The sequence below is a fragment of the Hypanus sabinus genome, chromosome 13, assembly GCF_030144855.1.
Source record: "Hypanus sabinus isolate sHypSab1 chromosome 13, sHypSab1.hap1, whole genome shotgun sequence".
In the NCBI taxonomy this organism is placed as follows: Eukaryota; Metazoa; Chordata; class Chondrichthyes; order Myliobatiformes; family Dasyatidae; genus Hypanus; species Hypanus sabinus.
The window spans coordinates 91,525,737-91,544,614 of NC_082718.1; the positions used below are offsets into that span (position 1 = coordinate 91,525,737).

The 18,878-nt window shown below is 39.7% G+C and overlaps 1 protein-coding gene across 1 annotated transcript; it reads left to right on the plus strand.

Annotated features, from left to right (window-relative positions):
* The first annotated feature begins 635 nt into the window (after nt 1-635).
* Nucleotides 636-18,510, plus strand: psmd9 (proteasome 26S subunit, non-ATPase 9). Its single transcript, XM_059988204.1, has 6 exons — nt 636-766; nt 5,777-5,879; nt 6,711-6,904; nt 8,383-8,484; nt 15,614-15,702; nt 17,203-18,510. Exons 1-6 carry the CDS (start codon nt 656-658, stop codon nt 17,228-17,230), a joined length of 627 nt encoding a protein of 208 aa, XP_059844187.1. The 5' UTR covers nt 636-655; the 3' UTR covers nt 17,231-18,510.
* The last annotated feature ends 368 nt before the right edge of the window (nt 18,511-18,878 follow it).

Below are 18,878 nucleotides of genomic sequence, written 5' to 3' on the forward strand. Positions count from 1 at the left end.
ATTAGCTGTTATGATTCCAGCATTACAATAGTTAATAAATATTTAACTATAGAATGTTCTGGAAAACCCAAGGTTAAAGAGGTATTGTAAGAAACAAAAGTCTTTTGTAAACATTTTATGAATTAATAATACAGTGGTCACATTATATTTTGAAGTTATCTGTTTAGTCAGTTGTTATAATGTAAAAAAATACTCTCCACAGCCTTATTTGGGAACCAGTGGATCTTTTAAACTGGAGATAACAACGTGCAAAAATGCAAGATACAAAAATAATTTGACAACCCTTAAGCTTACGTGAAAATTGACCAGGAAATATGGTTAATGTTGAAATGTTGAGACGCTGTTCCGAGAGTTTTGCTTCAGTTTAAGATGCACGGGTGAGTAGAACATTGAAATTAGGTGAAAAAGGATTTACAATCCTGTGGCGTTGGAATCTTGTCTAGTTGAGTGAAGGCTATCAATAGGAACAGAGCCGGGTTCGATAAAAATGAAGCTAGCGAATAACGTCAAGGTTATTTAACTGGAGCCGGTCAGTGACCCCGTCCTGATCGGGTCTGGCGCTCGCATTTTGAATTACGCGGTTGTGTTTTGAGGCGTTGTAACGAGGAACAGTTTGACAGCTGCTGAGAGCCGTACCCGACCAGCGGCGGGGAAGATGTCGGACGAGCTGATGCAGAGCGTTACAATCGAAGAAGTGCTTCAGCTGGTGAAAAAGAAAGATGCTATCGAGGCGCAGATCAAAGCTTACTATGACATCCTGGAGGGGGTGAGTGATTTAAGGGATGTCTTGGACCGGCCGTTGATGTCGGAGGTTTTAGTCTCCATCGGGCTCTAAATCTGTTGTTAAACACTAACTCTGACTACAATTCCTTGGTTCGTTCAAACATTATAACGTTATTTACTCTCTTTCTGGAGCGTAATCCAGCTCCCCGCAGTGGTTTTGTGAGGGCACTGAATGACTTTGCATCCTGTAGTGAAGGTGACACATTCCACTTTTACTGAGAAGGAAATAAAGGCAATTGTATTTTTCACCTTTAAATTTCTGCCTTTCTCATTTACAGGATACTGTCATCTCAATTCCTGACACAGTAAGTTTGCAGATAATACAAAAATTGCTGGCATTATGGATTGTGTAGACGATTGCCAAAAGATAAGGCAGGTTGTAGATCAGTTGCAGAGATATGAATTCATTTACTATGCTTGTGGTCTTCTGCTGTAGCACATCGACTTCAAGGTTTGACATGTTGTGCATTCTGAGATGGTCATCCGCACACCACTATTGTAAAGTGTGGTTATTTGAGTTACTGTTGCTTACATCAGATTGAACCAGTCTGGCCATTCCCCGACCTCTCTCATTAACAAGGTGTTTTTGCTAACAGGATTGCACCTCACTAGATGTTCTTCTCTCATTATCCTCTGGAAACTTGAGAGACTGTTGCTTGTGAAAATCCCAGGAGATCAAGCAGTTTCTGAGATACCACCCCCCAACATTCATTCCTTGGTCAAATTCTCTTAGATCACATTTCATCCCCATCCTGATGTTTGATCTGAACAAGAACCAAACCCTTTGACCGTGTCTGTATGTTTTCGTACATTTGAGTCACTAACACCCTGATTGGCTGATTAGATATTTGCATTAATGAGCAGGTGTACCTAATAAAGTGGCCACTAAGTGTGGGTGGAGAAATAGCAGACATGTGAGGTGTTGAGCTTTGAGAGATCATATGTAAAGATGCAGTACACTGTTAATGCTAAGACTCCTTAACAGTATTGATGTACAGAAGGATCTTGGGATCCAAGCCCATAGCTCCCAGAAAGCAGCTACACAGGTTGATAGGGTGGTAAAGAAGGCATTTGGTGTGTGCTTGCCTTTATTAGCTGTGGAATTGAGTTCAAGGGTTAGGAAGTCACGTTGAAGCATATTAAACCCTGTTTAGGCCCCATGTGGAGTATTGCATTCAATTCTGGTTGCCCCATTGAAGGAAGGATGTGGAAGCTTTGGGGGGTGCAGGAGAGTTTATTGGGATGCTGTCTGGATAAGAGGGCAAGTATGATGAGGAGTAGTTGGACAAAATTTAGTTGTTTTCTCCAAAGTGGTGGAAGTTGAAGAGAGAGGAAGGGCACAGACATAATGTCTTTATTTGTCAAAATGTCTGAAACTAGAGATCATGCTTTTAAGTTGAGAGGGAGTAAATGCAAAGGAGATGAATGGGTCTTTTTTTTATACAGAATGATGGATATCTGAAATGTGCTGCCCGAGAGAGGTGGAGGGTGGCAAATGTGATAGAGGTGTTTAAGAGGCTTTTTGATTAGTAAATAAATATGCAGAGAATGGAGGGATATGGATGTGCAGGCAGAGGCACTAATTTGGTTGTGTTTTCATGACTAGTTTAAATAGTTCAGCATGCAACATCATGGCATGTCGTATGTTCCATGTTCATTCTTTCGTTACATGCTGCGTCATATGACGCGGGTGATCATGGTCTTTCCATGGCCATGACTGTTCTTGGCAAATTTTTCTACAGAAGTGGTTTGCCATTGGCTTCTTCTGAGCAGTGTCTTTACAAGACAGGTGACCTCAGCCCTTATCAATACTCTTCAGAGATTGTCTGTCTGGCATCAGTGGTCGCATAACCAGGACTTGGGATATGCACCAGCGCTCACACCACTGTCCACCACCTGCTCATTTGGGTTCACTTAACCCTGATTGGGGGCTAAGCAGGTGCTGCACCTTGCCCAAGGGTGACTTGTGGGCTAGTGGAGGGAAGGAGTGCCTCACACCTTCTTTGGTAGAGACGTATCTCCACACTGCCACCCATCAGTGCTGTTCAGAAGCAAATAAGTATAATCTGGCAGTCCAGTTATCAACGGAATTACAGGATTTGCCTAAAGTTTAAAAAAAATGAACAGAGGGAATGTGGGCTTTATTTTTTTCTTGCAAGGAGCTCATCGAATTGGAAAACAGCAATGTAGTGCAACTAATTGAATATCTTGAGAATTTTCAGGAGAATCAGGTTTATTATCATTGGCATATGCCTTGTGAAGTTTATTAACAGCAGCAGTTCAATGCAATACATGATTATAGAAGAAGAAAACAATAAAATCAATCAAGCAATCAATTACAGGATATGTATATTGGAGATTAAAACTCGTGCAAAAACAGAAATAATACATATTGAAAAAGTGAGGTAGTGTTCACAGGTTCAATGTCCATTTAGAAATCGAATGGCAGAGGGGAAGAAACTGTTCCTGAATCGCTGAGTGTGTGCCTTCAGGCTTCTGAACCTCCTTCCTGATCGTAACAATGAGAAAAGGGTATGTCCTGGGTGCTGGGGGTCCTTAATAATGGACGTTGCCTTTCTGAGACATTGCTCCTTGAAGATGTCAAGATGGAGCGGACTAAATTTACGACCCTCTGCTGCTTCTTTCAATCCCATACCAGGCAGTGATGCAGCCTGTCAGAATGTTCTCCACAGTACATTTATAGAAGTTTTTGAGTGTTTTTCTTGACATACCAAATCTCTTCAAACTCCTAATGAAGTACAGTCACTGTCTTGCCTTCCTTATAGCTGCATCAATATGTTGGGACCAGGTTAGGTCTTGAGAGATCTTGACACCCAGGAGCTTGAAGCTGCTCACTCTCTCCACTTCTGATCCCTCTATGAGGATTGGTATGTGTTCCTTCGTCTTACCCTTCCTGAAGTCCCCAATCAGCTCTTTCGTCTTACTGACGTTGAGTGGAAGGTTGTTGCTGCAACACCACTCCACTATTTGGTACATCTTGCTCCTGTATGCCCTGTTGTCTCCATCTGAGATTCTACCAACAATAGTTATATGATCAGCAAATTTGTAGATGGTACTTGAGCTATGCCTAGCCGCACAGTCATGGGTATATAGAGAGTAGAGCAGTGGGCTAAACACTCACCCCTGAGGTGCACCAGTGTTGATTATCACCAATCTGCACAGTTTGTGATCTTCCGGTTAGGAGGTTGATCCAATTGCAGAGGGAGGTACAGAGGCCCAGGTTCTGTAACTTCTCAATCAGGATTGTGGGAATGATAGTGTTAAGTGCTGAGCTATAGTCGATGAACTGCATCCTGACGTGGGTGTTTGTGTTGTCCAGGTGCTCTAAGGCCATGTGAAGAGCCATTGAGATTGCGTCTGCCATTGACCTATTGTGGCAATAGGCAAATTGCAGTGGGTCCAGGTCCTTGCTGAGGCAGGAGTTCAACCTAGTCATGACCAACCTCTCAAAGCATTTCATCACTGCAGATGTGAGTGCTACTGGGTGATAGTCATTAAGGCAGCTCAGGCACTGATATAACTGTTGTCTTTTTGAAGCAGGTGGGAACTTCCGCCTCTTAGCAATGAGAGGTTGAAAACGTCCTTGAATACTCCTGCCAATTGCCAACCAGGTATTCCATTGGGACCACCTGCCTTATGAGGGTTCACCCTCTTTAAAGACAGCCTACCATTGGCCTGCGAGACAGAGATCATGGTCACTGGGTGCAGCAGGGATCTTCACAGCTGTAGTTATATTCTCCCTTTCAAAGCAGCCATCTGGTAGTGAAGCGTGGCTGCCATTCATGCTATTGGGTTTCGCTTTGTAGGAAGTAGTGTCTTGCAGACCCTGCGAGAGTTGTTGTACATCCGATGTTGCCTCCTACCTCGTTCAAAATTGTCTCTTTGCCCTTGAAACAGCCTCCGCAAGTCATACAAGAGGTGCTAGAATCATTTACTTTCATCGATGCTGCACAAATACTGAAAATGTGATTGCCTTTGAAATGAGAATGATTAAAATATTAAATATCAATAGCATCTTCTCGTCGAATTGTTTAGGGTTTTGAGAAATTAAATTCATTATGTCTCATGTATTGAAGCACATTCTCTTTGATGACTGTCAGTAAGCTTTGCAGCCCATTGCTGTTCGATTCATCAATGATTTAGAGGTCATTTTAGTTCAGCCACAGACAGGGAGATTATAGCACATTTTTGTTTGGCATTTACATTGATCTGCTGTATCAATGTGGTCATACAGGGACAAAGAGAATATGTCCAATTTTGTGCCTATAAATTATATGGATTCCTGATCCCTGCACAAGGATTATAGATGTGGGGTTTTGATATATGCTTTGATGGTGCATTTATGTATCTTCTCTTGCTCAAAGTACTTGATTATTCTGAAAAAGGACTTAGTGCTTTCCCAGTGTTTACGACGATAAAACCCTTCTTGGGTTTCCAGACTGGTACAGATTTTGGTTTTAAAACTGATACCTATACCTGGCTGGAAGCCCAAGAAGAGTTTATTCGAATTGATTTGATTAATCTGTCTGGTGCTTTAATATGTTCAATAATGATGAAAAATAATATGTAGACATAGTAAATTGCTTTACCAGTGGTAGCATTGCAGTTAGTGCATTGCTTTACAGCACTAACATGGGGTTCCTCCCACATTCTAAAGACGTGTGGTTAGGGTTATTAAGTTGTGGGTATGCTATGTTGGAAACAGGGCGATGCTTGCAGCTGCCCAGCACACTCCTCATTGATTTGATTTGAAGCAAATGATGCATTTCACTCTGTGTTTTGATGTGCAGGTGACATATAAAGCTGTTCTCTCTAATCTCTCTTTAGATCTTGTTGCACAAGTTAGATTTGCATGATAAAGATTAATACAGATTTATCCTTTATGGATTTTTGTTCCATTTTCATAAGTGATTCTGAAAGATATTCAATGTCTTATTTGCATTCTAACTAATTGTACTTGTTGCTGTTTTAGCAAAGCCATGCTGGAATGGATGAACCACTAGTTGATGTTGAGGGATACCCACGATCAGATATTGATGTTTACCAAGTTCGAACAGCTCGACATAATATCATTTGTAAGCATTGTTGACAGTTTTAAAATGCTTAAGTGTACTAAAGGAAAAGATATTTCTTCTAGCTTCTAATACATTGAACTGTCAATATACTTTTGCTGGTTGTATGAACATTCTGGATGCATAATTATTAGATAAATGAGTTTACTATATAAACAGTTCTTTCGGTTAGTCCTGACGAAGGGTCTTGGTCTGAAACGTCGACAGCGCTTCTCCCTATAGATACTGCCTGGCCTGCTGTGTTCCACCAGCATTTTGTGTGTGTTGTTGTCTGAATATTAATTCTATGGTTAGGCTAATAGATTCTTTTAACATAAATAGGCGTGATTGTAATCAAGACTTTTGTTCTTGGTGGGGCTTGCAGGATGTTCATTTAGTCAAGATCTTCAGTCCTTCCTCACAAGTGAAACACTTCCTCCAAATGGCACCATCCTGGTGAATCTCCTTTGCAGCTTTATGAAATCTATGCTTCATCTTGGATTAAAATTAAATGACTGATCCTCGTCAAAAGATTTCAGTTTGATTGTGGTTGTGGAAAAGCAATTGTTAATGACCATATTTGAAGATGAGGTTTAGAAGGTGGCAAAGGGGGTACATTTAAAAATGTTCACATTATGCCTTTTTTTTTTGTCTATTGAAGATTAGAGAAAATTAGGCTTAGGTTTCCATCTTCTGCAGGAGGCTTTTATTTTGCCTTGTGTTGATGAGAAGCCTGAAAGTTATGTTGAAGATGCCTTCACACCTTTTACAATAGGTTGGGTATGGCAGTTATTGTTCTGAACAGTGCTCCTCTGGTTTTGTAAAAATGTGATGCGGTTTTTTTTCTTTAAAAAGGTCTACAAAATGATCATAAGGCTTTGATGAAACAGATTGAAGAAGGGCTGCATCAGTTGCATGCACGTGACAGGGAACAACGCAGGCTCGATGAGGCAGAGGCTCATCAAGAAAGACTGCAACAGGAAAGTCGAGTATTACCTGCTTTTGCCAAAGTAGACACTGTTAGTCCAGGATCACCAGCCAGTATGTCAGTAAGTATGTAGAAGTAATCAAGCTTATTTTTCGATGTTTGATTAAATCCCTTGTGTTATTTTCTATGCTGCATTTCTCAGTGCAGATAGTTGCTTGCATGGGGGGAGAGAGATACTGTAGTATCTGGCTCTTGCCAGTGCACTGAGAGCCATTATTTCGGAGAAGATTGCACCCAGAATTACCATAAAGTAAATGGCTTGGTCCAGGGTGCACAAGTGTCTGATCTCGACAAATTAGAACTTCCCTGCCAATGACCTTGGTCTACACTGTTTAATGCATGGAAATTATTACTCAAGACTAGCTGTTGGAAAGCAGTATGTCAGGATAATGGCAGTGGAGTGCTTGAGGTTGGATATTAAAGTTACACCTGTATTTCACCAACTTGTATATGGAAGTTGACCCCTTTTCTTTGGATAATTTAGGTAAGGGAGAATATGTGGATGAGAAATAACAGGAGCCAGAGCAAGTTAATTAGGTAGTTCCAGAAGTCAAGTTGGAAGGAGGATGAGGAGCCCTTGTTGAACATCCTCTGGCTATGGGCCATAAAAGGTGAATCATGGAACTTTAGTAATCTAGTGTATAAATAGCACAGGTATGGTATGACGAATGCCTCCTTTCACATTACAAATGTCCTGAAGAAGGGTCTCTGTCTGAAACATCAACTGTTTACTCATTTCCATAGATGCTGCTTGACCTACTGAGTTCTTCCACCATTTTGTGTGCATTGCCTAATTTTATTCTATCTTCCAGTACTAGGTCCATTGTCCTGTTGAGCACAGTTTCTCAAGTATGAACCTAAATCCATTTTAAATGTGAATAAGGTTTTCTGCTGCCACCACTCTTTCAGGCAGTGAGTTCCAGACCCCAGCCTTCTGGTGAAATCTTTTTCCTCATCTTCCCCCACTCCTTATACCAATAATTTTCTAATGAAGTCTCCTCTTTATGTAAAAAGTAAAAAGAAAGGTCCTATTTCGATCCCTCTTATTTAGCTTAATTAGGTCTCACTTAGGTCTCCTATATTCTAACCAATGCAAGGCAATTCCGTTGATCTGAACAGTCATGGAGAGATTAAAATAACCTGGAGAATGGTCATGGAGAATGTTAAATGGAATACTGCATCACAGAGATAGTCGTGGGTTTGTCAGTGTAAATGTGTTTTGAGAGATTTAGATAGTAGTAGTAATAAATATGAGAAAGGGGTGACTAGAGATGGAGAGAAAAAAATCATAGTATGTAATAGTATGGTTTTCCAGCACTTTATATGACTGGAACAGAACATAAGGTTTGGTCTTAAAGCACAAATGTGATTGAGAATGAGATGAGGTCCTTGTAGTCGAGCGCCATTACTTTGTCAATCATTTTTTTAAAAATTGTTTTTGGAAAACTTCTGCACTAGCCATCCAATGGCTATATATTACAAATACATTGGCATTTGTAATGGGAGGCATTTTATTCATACATAATATGTCTCTTCTAGGGTTTGCAGGTTGGTGACGAAATTGTGGAATTCGGTTCTGTAAATACACAGAATTTCCAAAACTTGCAGAATATTGCCAAAGTCGTCCAGCATAGTGAAGGGGTGAGTGGCTGCATCCTTTGATGACAAACACTGATTTGATTGTAATTTTTGAATATATTCTGCAAATATATTTCAAGCGGTCTCTCCTTGTGTGCTTCTTTGAAGGTTATTTGTTTTTCATGTGTTATATTGAGCCTGAATCATTATCTGGATGGGAAGGATGAGAAGGAATCACAAACACCTGACATAGTTCTCTTATATTTTGCCCAAACTTCTCTGCAACTAGCTTACAGAAAGTGTTTTAATTGCATCTTTTAATCTCTAGTCTAATGAAAAACCTTCAGAATCATCTCCTGCCTTTCCTGTTGCATTCTGATAACACTCCCCTCCTATATAGCTAGACAAGATTATAGAGTATAATGTAAAGTGGGAGTTTATTTTTGCATGTAAGATCATGAAGTTATCTGTTACAATACAGTGGTTGAATGTAGGATGGAGGTGTAAAGAGGTTGTATGTCTATGGTATAGGTGAGCCTGTTGAGGTCAGGGAATTGAAAAAATGGTCAGTGTGGTGGAGGGCATCAGAGATATCACGGATGTAAATGGGAAGGGACAGGATCAGAGAAGAAAAGATAGACTAAGGGTAGGAAGAAATAAGTTTGGGGCAATAACATTCTGCCAGGCGTCTTTCTGGACTTTGGGCAGGAGATAGAAGTGCATTTTCTCTGCTGGGACACCATAAGGCTGAAATCTGTGGAGAGACCTGAGGATTCAAATGTTGCTTCCTCAGGCTGAAGACTAGAGTCATCAGTGTATTCTCAGGGCATGAATCAAGATCACTATTCATTTTCTAAACTCCAAGCAGAGTAGGTCAGTCTTACTCAATCTCTTCTCATAGGACAACACAGTCATCCCAAAAATCAATCTAATTAATTGACAGTACATCCCATCTAAGATAAGTATAACTTCCCTAGCTATTCAGTCCACTCTAGCATTTTCTGATTTTAATTCAGATTTCTAGCATTAGTAACATCTGCTTTTCTAATTAATTTATTTTCAGATATGGGAACTTGAATTATAAAATCAGTAAAACATTACATAAATGCAAATATCTATAAGGAGTTTATACTTGCTCCCCGTGCCTGCGTGGGTGCTCCAGTTTCCTCCCACTCTCTAAAGGTGTACCAGTTGGTAGCTTAATTGATCATTGTAAATAGTCCTGTGATTAGGTTAATGTTAAATTGGGGTTTTCTGGCTGGTATGGCTCAAGTGCCAAAAGGGCCTGTTCTGCGCTGTCCCATTAGATAAATAAATGAGTCTAAAAGTTTAAGACTAAAAAAGACAAATTATTTCAGGTTATATTGATAACATTTTTAAAATTGAATTCAATCTATAGGTTAAAAAATGAAACATTCACCTAGTAAATTTTGTCACGTACCTCGTGACTGGGTTAAAGAACCAGCAGAAATAGAAAATACATTGGAGTCTGGTATTACTATGAAATAATAGTGTTTATTAGTAACTAAGCAATACAATACAGTAATATAAATGCAAATATATTGAACAGGTTAGCAATGATATATATATATATGTGTGTATGTGTGTGGAAATAGGAACAAAACTAGGCTCTTTCAAATCTGGGGTAAATGGGTACAGTCTTACGATGTGATGAAGAGAGTTCTGTTCAGTTCGAGGTAGTTAGTTGAGTAACGTTGGAGAGAGAGAGAAAGAGGTGAGAGGTGATGGTGTCGATCTTCCTGTTGTCTTCCGAAGTCCTGTTGTGGTCACCGACTATGACCATAACACGTACGACCATTCTTCAGTGGTGGAATTATCACCCAGGCAAGGATGGACACAGAAATAATTCCCCACCGGTCGCACCTTTTCACATTCTGAGCCACTGATCGATTTTCCCCAATCAATCCTCCAAAACCCCACCTTCATGTGGGTGCAACAGAATTCGTTCAGTGTCCGAACCTGTGTGTCTCGTGGTGTGTCTCTCTGTGTAACAGCGGATCTGGCTTTTATCTCCACATGCTGGACACCAGCTGTCTCATCAACCTGCTCCCCCCTGCTCTCTGTGCAGGAACTTTAACAAGCAGGCGAGTGACATCAGGGAAAAGGTAAACAAGCTGGCAGAGAAACCATAACATCAATCTTTCAAGCATTTTCTGTCTCTCTCACTGCACTGGACGCCTCCCTCTCTCTCTCTCTCTCTTAATAGCAGCACAGTTCATAGGGTCTATTCTGGACCCTGTTTCAAACTAGGTTTTCCCATGACACCCCCTCCCTTTTAAGAAATTTTTATGAAGGAAAAATTTTAAAATAGCTGTATATTACAGAGTTTGAAACAATACATAAGTAATCATCAGATAACAGAGTAAAACGGGTACAATTTTGAACTTAACATCTAGATAAACAATCGGCTATAATGTTGTCAGTACCTTTGACATGTCTAATCTCTAGGTCATATTCCTGCAATATCAGACTCCAATTCAACAACCTTCTGTTCTTATTTTTCATATTTGTCAGAAATACCAACGGATTATGATCTGTGTAAACTATCAGTGGCTTCTGGGCAAGACAAATATAAACTTTGAAATGTTGTAATGCCAGAATAAGTGAGAGTAACTCTTTTTCCACAGTGGAATAATTTTTCTGGTGTACATTAAACTTCTTTGAGAAATAAGCCACTGGATGTTCAATGTCATCCACATCCTTTTACAGCAATACTGTCCCAGCAGCTTCGTCACTAGCGTCTGTTGCTGTAGAGAATGGTTTTGAAAAATAAGGTGCTTTGAGCACAGGATGATAACACAATATAGTTTTCAGTCATTCAAATGCCTCCTGGCAAAGGTCAATCCATAAAAATCTCTCACTCTTCCCCAGGAGTTTTGTAAGGGGGAGAGCGCTATCTGCAAAGTTTTTACAGAACATCCGGTAATACCCCACCATTCCTAAAAACCTTCTCAAAGCTTTCTTGTTAGTCGGAACAGGAACCTCAGCAATAGCCTGTACCTTGGCTTGTACAGGAGCCAGTTGCCCCGACCTACCACATACCCCAGATACGTGACAGTGGCATGGCCGAATTCACTTTTAGCGAGGTTCACTGTTAGATTGGCCTCAGGCAGCTGTTTGAACTTTTTTCACAGCCAAAATATGCTCTTCCCATGCGTCACTCCGGACCACTAAATCATCGATATAAGCCCCTGTGTTTTCTAACTCTCTAATTACTGAGTCAATCATTCTTTGAAATGTCCCTGGAGCATTTTTCATTCTGAAAGGTAAAACATTATATTCATACAGCCCTGAAGGTGTGACAAACACTGAGATTTCTCTAGCCCTTTCAGTCAAAGGAACACACCAATATCCTTTCAGCAAGTCAGTTTTTGTGAGGTATTTAGCTTTTCCCACTTTATCAATACAATCACCTACTCTCGGGATCTGTCTTAGTTACTGCATTAACTTTCCTGTAATCAGTACAGAATCTCATACCCCTATCCGATGTAGGGACAATCACGCACGGTGAAGCCCAGTCTGAAGTGGTTGGCCTAATCATGCCAGCTGCTAGCATGTATTCAATTTCTTTTTCCACCAACTTAACTTTTCTCTAAATTCATTCCATAGGGATCTTGTTTAATGGGCTGGGCTGAATTTACAATGATGTCATGCACCGCAGCCATGCACGGTCTTAGAATGTCAGGGAATAAACCTTTATACTTGTTAATTAAACTCTTCAGTTGTTTTTGCTGCTTTGACTGCAAATGTTGAATCTTCCCACCAAGATTTTTCAAAACATCGGACTTTCTGAGTCTTGTGAAAGCTACAGGGAGTTCATTAAAATGATCTGGTATTTCAGTACCAGACACTACAATCTCCTCCGTTGTCATAACAGTACTCACTGGTGCAGGGTCAGGGTCATGATAACACTTGATCATATTTACGTTCTGATCTGACCATTGCTCTCTGAGTAAGGTCAAAAGTGACACAATATGCTTAGCTCTCAACTCTTTAACTATCCCCTGGAATGTTTTCCAAGTAAAGTTACTACCCTGGACAGATTGGATTTCTTTAGGTAGACCTGCCAGTGCGGAAAATTTGATAAGTGCTTTTACCACAGTCTTGGCCTTGATGTTCCAGAGGGGCACCATTCCATGGAACCTAGACACAGCACACACGATAATTAACAGATACTTGTACCCAGCTGCAGTCTTTGGCAATGGGCCCACTCAATCCACTATGACCCTGGAAAATGGGTCACCAAAAACAGGTATCGGCCTAAATGGTGCTGCTGGGATCTCCTGATTAGGTTTTCCTGCACCCTGACAGGTGTGGCAAGTCCTGCAGAAGTTTACAACATCCTTCCTTAAATTAGGCCAGTAGAATTCCTTCATAATTCTATTTACTGTCTTTCTCACTTCAAATTGCCCACCTAAAGACATACTATGAGCCACGTTTAAAATCTCAGCCCTGTAAACTTTCAGGACCACCTCTTGATGTTCAATAGCCCAATCCTTACTTGCAGGCACAGTAGGTGGCCTCCACTTTCTCAGTAACACCCCATCCTTAAGGTAATACCCTACTGACTCTCTCTGAACCTCCTCTTCCGTGAGAGCTGTCTCCTTTAATGCAGCAATTTCAGAATCTGGACTTTGTTCTGCTATTAATTCATCCCTGGACAAGGACAAACCTATCTCATCCTCCTCCCTCTCCTCAGCCTTACTCCCCAAATCCTGATGTAACATTAAAGGTAGAAAAGTCTCTGACAAATTCCCATAAATTAAATCCCTGTCTTTTCTAACTGCGTCAGTATCTGTGTGTGTCAGTATCTAACAAGCTTGCTTGTTAGCTGTACTGCTGAATAAACTTCACCCTGGATAGGTGCCAATCTATCACTTAAGCTTACCAAACTCAGCACCATCACTAAGCTTACGAAGACCATGTTTACATTCTGAAAGTTTCTGAACAACCCATCGATTCTGTTTTTCTGACTCATACTTCGATTCATCTCCATAGTAACCCAGTCAGGTGGTCTCTCAAAACCAAAACTTAACTTTTCTCCTCACGTCAGTATTGTGAAAAACAGCTCTACGACCTTGCAGCTGCTTACTTCCAGATGCGAAAATAAAATTCAACAGAGTTTCACATATTTTCTTAACAGGCCATTGTCCTGCAAGCAGGGTCAAAGGTTGCAAAACCAGTCCAAACTTCTCAAGTTCTTTATTTAAAAATCCAGTAACAGCACCTTTCTCACTATTGTCCATAAAATTCACATCACCAACTTTTAGGACACTGTCTAACACGAATGACTGAGAATCCTCAATTTCCACTGGCACCAAGGTTAACCCTTCATTCATTGAACCAAGTCCATCTGACACAAAAAAACTGCATTCTTTTTCAACCGAGTCTGACAACTCAAACCTTAGCTGAGTTTCAACAACCTGGAAATCCACAGATGCTTCAAAAACCTGAACACAGGCAAATGGGACAGCTGCCTCTTCTAGGCTTTCAATACCAGTCCCAGTTTCAAATTCTGGGTTCCCCTGATCCTCCCAGCTACTCTCTGGGCAACTCCTATCCGGAGTAAACTCAACCTTCTGGGTTAAAACAACCTTGTCTGCCAACCCAGCAGACTCCCGCAAGGTAGTGACATCCTTTTCATCTCAGAATGCCCTTACATCATTGGGAACACACTTAAATTCTTTAATTATAACCAGCTCTTTCAAGCTATAAAAATCACCAGGGTCCAACACTGGACCTCCAGCTGCCACATCTCCCTCTCAAATTGTCTCTGACTTTCTTCTTCCTCTCTCTGTTTCCTTGCTTCTTCTCTCTGTCTTTCTGCCTCCTCAGCCTCCAGCTGTTTTACTAGTAACTCAAACTCATGCTGTTGCGCTCTTTGCTTCTCCTCAGCCTCGATCCTTAATCTTTCCATCTGAAACTGTGTCTCAAACCTGCTAGGTTTACTTTCAGGAAACAACTCCAACTCCTGTACTTTAAACACTCCCTCAGATACATAAAACTCGGCTATGACCCTCTGCATCTGTGACATCCTCATTGTCGACTTCACCTTCGAATGTTTCAACCTTTTTGCAATATTCAACAGCTCTAAATTTTTGGCGTCCTCTAATGCCTCAGAGGTTGGCTCCTCCAAAAATTTATCAACCTCCATTTCTGCTGTTTTTCCACACAACCAAATCAAATAAGGGAATTTCCTCAATCAATTCAAACAAGCCCCCACACAATTTTGTTCAAATCCCTGACGCAGGCCCCAATTTTGTCACATACCTCATGACTGAGTTAAAGAACCAGCAGAAATAGAAAATACATTGGAGTCTGGTATTACTATGAACTAATAGTGTTTATTAGTAACTAAGCAATATAGTAATATAAATGCAAATATATTGAACAGGTTAGCAATGATATATATATATGTGTGTGTGTGTGTGGAAATAGGAACAAAACTAGACTGTTTCAAACCTAGGGGTAAATGGGTACAGTCTTACGATGTGATGAAGAAAGTTCTGTTCAGTTCGAGGTAGTTAGCTGAGTAACGTTGGAGAGAGAGAGAAAGAGGTGAGAGGTGATGCCGTCGATCTTCCCATTGTCTTCCGAAGTCCTGTTGTGGTCACCGACTATGACCATAACACGTACGACCATTCTTCAGTGGTGGAATTATCACCCAGACAAGGATGGACACACAAATAATTCCCCACCAGTTACACCTTTTCACATTCTGAGCCACTGATCGATTTCCCCCAATCAATCCTCCAAAACCCCACCTTCATGTGGGTGCAACAGAATTCATTCAATGTCCGAACCTGTGTGTCTCGTGGTGTGTCTCTCTGTATAACAGCGGACCTGGCTTTTATCTCCACATGCTGGACACCAGTTGTCCATCAACCTGCTCCGCCCTGCTCTCTGTGCAGGAACTTTAACAAGTGACCTTGGGGAAAAGGTAAACAAGCTGGCAGAGAAACCATAACATCAGTCTTTCGAGCAGTTTCTCATTGCGCTGGTCGCCTCCCTCTCTCTCTATCTTAATAGCAGCACAGTTCATATGATCTATTCTGGACCCCGTTTCAAACTAGGTTTCCCCATGGCAATTTGGAGTCTGATTTGTTCTTGCAATAATGGGTAATTTAAATTCATGTATTTCTTTGGTTTACTATAGTAATTTTTTTTACAGAAACCCATAAGCATTACAGTTACTCGAAACGGACAGAATGTTCATCTCAGCCTCACGCCTCAGCGATGGAGTGGAAGGGGATTGTTGGGGTATGTTTTTTTATTACATTAAGATAACTGATTGAAAATTGATAATGATTAAATGAATAAGTACTTATGTCTTTCATGCATGCAGGTTTTTGGTCTTAATGGCAGGACTGAAAGAGTGATGATTCTCATTGGGATACCTGATTCTTACTGCTTAGGAGCAAAGACACCAATAGTCAGTTCAATGTGTTTTCGTATATTATCAAAAAGTAATGAATACACTAAAATTCTCCAACAATCTTGGTTCTCACATAAAATGATTCCTAATCGCTAATTTGGATTTTTAATTCTTTACTTATGTGTAGTTTACTGAGAAATGACATGAAACCGAATTTAAGAGTATTTCAATTGCCTTTTGTCTTTGTTCCTTTTTAAAATTAATTTTAAAAGAAGCATATTTTATAAGGAACTCTTTGCTGATGATATTTACCATGTGATCACAGATGGGAAAGGATTGAGAGGATTTGTCCCTATCATTCCTTCCACTTTTTTTAGTGATTAATATTGGGGTTAGCAATGGCAAGAATTAATTCTTAAATATGGCTCCTTAAATCTTATGATGTGTGGGTTTCCCAGAGCTGAGAAACTTAGCAATGGAAAAAAATAGCTGAAACATTTAGCTGCACTGTTTAAGGCTCTTGAGACCTAAAAGACAGCTGTGATTCGAATCAAAGATGCATTCTAGAGACTAGAGCACTGCAGTAGCCTGTCAAGAGTATTTTCATTCAAACACTAATACCAGCTGATTGTTTTGTAATCCCAAAGCATTGTTTCAAAGAGGATCTGAGGATTTACTGCCATACTCTAGATCAGAGGTTCCCAACCTTTTTTATGCCTTTGACTCCTATTACCATTAGGAGCCCCTGTACTAGAAATGTATATATTGCTCAACCGACACTTTTAAAAATATTTATTTGTTTCTCTGTTGCTATTTGTAAGGGTTTTCAATGTACAAATCTGTTGCTGAAGTTCATTCATTATAACATGGATCACACTTCAAACCTGTTTCAGTCGCTGTAACATACTTTGGTATGTTCCAGGAATGTGTAAATTTGTATTTCTCTCTTGCAGACCAAGAGGATTGGGAGTATATTCCACAATCTCTCCATGAAGTGCCTGCCTTCCCTTTGCCCTTTACAATCTCTGTCTCTCCCTAGTGGTGGCTTTATTTGCTGCAATCTTTTGCCAACATCTACTGGCCAAAATCAGTGGGTTCCTTCCCCATTTGCTAGGGTCTATCCTCTGGGTTCTTAAGTGTGGCTTTCTGCAAAATTTGTACAGTTGGTCAAAAGCTACATTGGGTTTTTGGCTTTGTGCAATATATTTAAAACTGGCTACTTTATCTTCAGCCCATCAGTACAGCACAGTTGCAATTCTGATAGCAGAGGGTAAATTTTCAAATATTTTAATTTGTATGTAAAAATGTAGGCTAAGACAAGTCTATCACAGAAGTGTATTTAAAATTTGAGCAAAAAAATTCACAATCAATTTCTCCTTTTCCAGATGCAATATTGTTCCTTTGCAGAAGTGAATATCATTGATTCCCATTGAAAACTTATTCAACTGCAAATTGTACGCTGTTATGAAAACAGGAGCAAAGTTGGGTCTTGAAATATTAGAATAGTTACTTCTGTTATGGGTTTTGAAATAAATCCAAATTGAATTTGAATAAGAATTTTTTTTGAAACTGCTATATCTTTAACTTGTATAAGGATTTTTTTCATATATTTTTATTTTTTGGATTTAATTATAAATTCTTTCATCATTTTTGTTATAATTTCATTCTTTAGCTAAACTGGTATTGAGGATGTGATTTATTATAATTAAACACTTGGCATGAAGTGATTGAAAAGTTAAGTTTGACTTCTGCTTGTTATTACTTTTCTTCCACTCCAATATGAAGAAAAGACAATATCTAATTCCAGTCAAGGATGATAGTTAAGCTCACATAATGGGATGTTGAGTTCAAATATTTTAGTAATTTTTGGATGTTGATGATGATCTATTCTTGTTTTGATTAATTAAATTAAAATTTAATGCATGCACTTATTACATGTTGAAAATGAAATTGTAATTTTTAAAAAAAGAAATTGGTAATATTTAGTTTTTGGACTTTGATATGTGTTAAGCATCACAAAAGTTTGATGTGACTATGCTTTGTTATTCTGTTTAAATGTATGGGATCTTTACACTTTAAAGTCCTGAATATTCAAGTGAATATAAGTAGTGTTGAGGAATCAAATGCTAAACAATTTAAAAATAAAAATAAATATTTATGTTAATTTGTTAGCATTAATGTCTACCTTAACTATTTATTTGAAATATGGGGTTCTTTGGTCAGCCAAAAGGTGCTGCTAAATCATTATTTATCCAGTTATATACTGCTCTCTTTCCTTTCAATAAGAATAATATAGTTTTTAGTTTTTGCATATGTTTATAGATCTAATCTTGTTCCCCAAACTCTAGTTAATCTAACACATTGTGGATCATGTAATATCACTGTGCAATTTTCTAGATCTTATGCAGAATAATTTTTCAATTTTTTTGAGAAAGCTTAAGTTTGTTTGAGCATCTAGTGTTTATTCACAAGATGAAACTATTCAGATCAAGGGCAATATAAATAAGGAAAAAATAGACCCAAGCAATTCTGCAGATGCTGGAAATCTTGAGAACCACACATTGAGTGCTGGAGTAACACAGCAAGCCAGGCAATATGTTTGGAGGGGAATAAACAGTCAATGTTTTGGGCAAAGACTCTTCATCAGTACTGAAAAGGAAGGTGGCAGAAACTAGAATGAGAAGATGGGGGAAGGGGAGGGGTACAAGCTGGCAGGATAGATGAGATCAGGTGAGGGGAAAGTGGGTGGTTGTGGGAGGGGGAATGAAGTTAGAAGCTGGGAGGCAGAAGAGGTAAAGGTCTGAAGAAGAAGGAACCTGATAGGAGAGGACAATGAGGAGAACTAAAGGGAGGTGAGGGTAACCAAAATGGGGAATAGGAGAAGAGAGAAATGGGAGGGTGATTACCAGAAGTTAGAGAAATCAATTACCAGAAATTACCAGAAGTTAGAGAAATCAATGTTCATGCCATCAGGATGGAGGTTATCCAGATGGAAACTGAGGTGTTGGCCTCATCATGTCAATAGAGGAGACCATGGCCAGATGCATCAGAATGGGAATGA